The sequence below is a fragment of the Cicer arietinum genome, chromosome 5 (genome assembly GCF_000331145.2).
Source record: "Cicer arietinum cultivar CDC Frontier isolate Library 1 chromosome 5, Cicar.CDCFrontier_v2.0, whole genome shotgun sequence".
Classification (NCBI taxonomy): Eukaryota; Viridiplantae; Streptophyta; class Magnoliopsida; order Fabales; family Fabaceae; genus Cicer; species Cicer arietinum.
Window position 1 is genome coordinate 52,568,848 of NC_021164.2, and position 4,894 is coordinate 52,573,741.

The window sequence follows — 4,894 nt, forward strand, 5'->3', positions numbered from 1 at the left end:
TAAATAAATAAAACTGTTCAGAAACTTGATTATTTGATGGGGACCTTATATAGGAATCCCACTCATGTTTCACACTTAATGATAAATAAATCAAACTGAACCTGACTTACAATTTTTGACCAAAGTTACATATATCATCATGAAATATAAAATAAGGTGACAAAAACAAATCACCTTGGCTAGGCATTACATTTTTGGCTAATGAAAAATAAAAAACAAGAAATTCGAAAAATTAACAATTACTCTAAATCATCAAACAAACTAAAACAACGACGCAAACACGCCTCGCCGCGAGAGAGATGTACTATTACACTATCATGGAATAAATCTTCCTTAGTATATCCCGCGATCTGATTATACACCTCAATCAACTTCCATGTAAGAAACCTAAGTCTTGAAAAATGAAAAAGACGACCGAAAAAAAGGAAGAAAACCACGCCTTACACGAAATAACTTGTAACTGCTTTTTTTTTTTGAATATGTATACTTCAAATGAAAGAACACCGTTAGCTATATATGACAAATTTTTCTTGTGAGTTTATATCTCTCTCTAAGTGATTGAGATGCATGAATTCACAATACCTCATTACTTGTAACCGGTTTCCCTTGATCTACTGCTACCATGACATATTCAATTACATATCTCCTAAGCAGCGATACCTGAAACAAGCGAATTTAATAAAACAAAATTAGTAACGTGCAATTAAATCAGGATTTAATTTATATACACTAACGATGTAATAATTTTTACATACACGTCTAATCATATTTCACTATCTTGTCATCATATTGATTTATCAATGTATAGTTATTACACTCAACTTAATTATGAACATTACATCAACATAAATATGCTAAACAGATAACCATTTTGCAATGTAATAGGCAATATGTTAATCATTAGAGAAAAATGACTACGCATTGTCAGTGTAAGCCACTTTTACACGGATAATTAATAAAAGCCATTGATTTTGTCATCTCATCATACGATTGTAATTGTCATCAAAAAATAACTACAGAATAAATGGTTTGTGTTGGCAGTCAGTGTAAAACTGTTTACACTGACAATGCATGTCTACTAAACTCTAATATTTAATCAACAAGAAGCTAATTCATGATAATGGATCAATTATGTCCTGCTTGTAAATGGGCATAGAAATAAGTGTAATGATTAAATTGGACTATATAAATTTAAATACATTGTTAGAGAAAAGGTAGATAAGTAACTCAGATAGTCAGATATGTAACATCTCAGTTCCTCATTCATGACAATACAATTATTCACATTCAACATGGGAGAGATTGTCCACATTTAAGTATCTTTCAAGACTTAAGAGTATGAACTACTAACAAATAGAAATCACATTCAAAAAATAATTGACATGAAAATAATCAATAACCTATGCATGATGATAGGAAGTTGTAATGCAAGCAATAATTCTACTTGCATTGCAGTAAATATTCTCGAGAAAGCTATCAAGAATATAAAGATAACAAATTAGAAGATTCTTAAAATTTGAGTTTGGCCTAACTCACTACTTACAAAATCGACTTGTAAGGTAGGGATGCCTCTCACTTATAAACACATTTTCAGACCTTATTTATCTAATGTGGGATTCTTAACACACCATCTCACGTCCAGAACTTGACATCTAGAGCGTGACGTGGGTGGCCCTATAGACAGTAGCCCAATAGATAATGAATATAGTCTGATACAATATTAAAATTTGGGTAGAGACTAACTTAACCCTTACAAAACTGGTTTGTAAGGTAAGAGATGCCTCCCACTTATAAACACATTTTCATACCTTAACTCATCCAACGTGAGACTCTTAACAAAGATATGCATAATAAAAATCAGGAAACAAGAACTCAGGTATAAATAAAAGAAGACATTAACAAAGCTGTCATGATGCATTTATCAATATATAACCATTAGACATATGCTGATCTTAAAGACAAGTACAAAAGAAAGATAGCAAATAAACATTTTCTTTTTAAGTTCATTCAGAATAATGAATCATTCTGAAACATAAAAACCACCATTGGAAATTAACAACCAAACTTAATAAACAAAAATCTGATATGTATCCAAAGATCTAACCTCTATTAGGTTGTCTACTTGCAACATTGTAGCTTCCGATGTAACCCTCAGAAGTCTTCACTGCATCATCCGATGCAATACCACCAAGACCATAACCAAACGAGCCAGAACCATCTATCTCAGAAGCAGCAGATCTCCAAGCAGAGTCATTGTAAACAGAACCGCTGCCACTGCGGTATAAGTCCCCATAGGATCCTTCATAACCACCAGCCGAGGCATTAAATGCAGAGGATGGATTCACAACTGCATTGTTGTTTCTTCCATACCCTGCTGCTCCACCTAAACCAAAGCCGCTATCTCCACCTTCATAAACATTATTACCGGTAGCATAGCCAGAAGCAGCCCCTCCACCCTGAGCCGGCATCGTTGGGCCCCAGTTTGTGCCGCTATTTCCAATTGAAACACCAAATGCTCCACTTCCAGATCCCAAGAAAGCACCAGGGCTGACGGGATTATTGGCATTACTCAGACCCCCATTTCCCCAAACATTCCTAGAAGCCGAGTTCATTAGAGAATCACCTCTCCCATTACCCCCATTATAGCCTATAGGAGTAGCATATCTGCTCGAGTTGCCGCTATAAAAAGGACTAAATATCCGACCATACCCTAAATTGTTCCCGAAATTAGAGTTCCCTCCGAAACTCGGGCTCAATCCTGAATCCAAGTTCATCCCCATTCCATAATTGGTGCTGCCGAAAGGGGTAAATCCGGATCTACCACCAGTAAGTGGACTAAACCTACCATCCATTCTGACTCCATATCCTCCTATTGGACTCATACTATAACCTTGACCATAATTGTTTAGGTAGTTACTGGCCCTACTATTCAAACTATAGTTATATCCTATCAACGGGCTTCGGGTGGGACCAGGCGAAAGTTCTTTCGGAACTGCCCTCTTGACTTCAACCATCTTTCCATTGAGTTCATGGAATGTTTTATAAAGAACTCTATCCACGGCTTCTTCCGAATCATATGTGATGAAGCCAAAACCTCTTGGCCTTTGTGTATTGTGATCATACATAACTACAACATCAGTAATTGTACCGAACTGATCAAAATACATCTTGAAATCACTTTCAGTGATAGTTGATGGTAAGCCTCCAACGAAAATCTTCTTTGTACGTCCAGCACCGGGAGATGCATGTGCACTACCAGTCTGTCTGTTTACATTCTGCTGATCATCCCTAGGAACAGCTTTCTTCGCCTCAACCTGAAATTCACCAGGATTATAGATCAAAATTTGCAAGTCATTTTCAGTTTCTTATAGTATAAACAGAAAAAGGTCGTGTTAGATCCAATGTACATCGATAATTCAAGTATCAAAGTTGTTAGACTTCAATCCTATAGAGCCTAAAAAATGATAATTTGATCACCAAAAAAAGTATAAAATCAAAGAGTTAGACACATTGATCTCTATTAGATACACAAGTTTAGCTTGTTTCAATTGCTTCAATGCTAAAACACGAAGTATCCACAAAATGCTGAGTAAATATATCTACAAATAAAGCAACTCACTGTGCGGCCATCGATGATATGCTTATCCATAATAACTCTCTCAGCAACAGCAGGATCAGCAAAGACAATGAAACCAAAACCACGAGCACGGCCTGTTGCGCGATCTCTCATGATCACAGCCTCTATCACCTCCCCATATTTCACAAAATACTCTTTGAGACGTTCCTCGTCAGTGTCCCAAGATATTCCTCCAATGAAGAGCTTACCAAGATCCGATTCCATCTGTTCCAATACCAATCAACAAACAATTAACCATCAATCACTGATTTCAATATTGAGATTTCAAACAAACTCACTTTGAATCATAATTCTCATCTTAAACCAAACCAAACAACCAAAAACAAATCAGAAATCTACAACTACATCTAAATCAATTAATGATGGCCACAATTCCAGCTTAGGAATCAATCTAAATGTATAATTTTACATATTAACATACAATCAAGCTCAATCTTTACAAAAACAAGAGCAGAGCAAAACCGATCAGAAAATGCAAATGAAAAAAAAACTCACCTTATCTTAAAATTGAGACAGAACCCAGTTGTTACTTCGATCAGAAACGAAATGGGTTTTGTCAAATTCGATCTAATAGCATCGGATCTTCCCAGCATCAATCAAAACTCGAACCCAAAAATCTAATCTCAGAAAACCCATCACCACAAAAAAAAAAAAAACTAGATCAGAACAGAAAAATTCAAAAACTTTAACTGAGATCGATGAGAATTGGAGCAACCCAGAGGAGAAAAATTTACCATATGAAGATGAAGATTGTTGGAAAATGATGGGCATGTGAAAAAATGTTTGAATCAAAAACTAGGATTGAAAACAGAGGATGTGTTGTTCATCATCATCCTCTATGTTATGTTTTTTTTTCTCTCTCTTGCTTTTCTTTTCTATCTCTTTCTTCTTCTTGGTTATTCCACTACCTTAATTTAAATGAAAAGAAAAGGAATTTGTAACTAACATGAGGAGAGGAGAGACAATATATATAAATATAGAGAGAGAGATATAGAGAGAGAGAGAAAGAGACTATAAATCTTCTGGTGCAAGAATATTTGGAGGAGCCACCATTTGACAGCATATAATGATATTTTGTTTTTGTGACAAAAATGTTGGTAATATTGAAAAATTAATTAGGTTGTAAAAAATTAGTAAAGTTATTTGTAAGAAATTTTAAGGTTTATTTAGTTTACTAAAAAAAATATTTATTTAGTTGAAGTTTTGATTTGTTATTTTATATCTCAACAATTTTCTAGTTCAACGATTCCATTTTGA

At 34.7% G+C, this 4,894-nt stretch overlaps 1 protein-coding gene across 1 annotated transcript; it reads right to left on the reverse strand.

Moving 5' to 3' along the window:
• Window positions 1-4,670, reverse strand: LOC101500570 (heterogeneous nuclear ribonucleoprotein 1). The gene is made up of 5 exons (XM_004506617.4): window positions 4,372-4,670; window positions 4,133-4,254; window positions 3,620-3,841; window positions 2,105-3,314; window positions 1-660 (listed from the first exon to the last, which is right to left on the reverse strand). Exons 3-5 carry the CDS (start codon window positions 3,839-3,841, stop codon window positions 647-649), a joined length of 1,446 nt encoding a protein of 481 aa, XP_004506674.1. The 5' UTR covers window positions 4,133-4,254; window positions 4,372-4,670; the 3' UTR covers window positions 1-646.
• Between the last annotated feature and the right edge of the window lie 224 nt (window positions 4,671-4,894).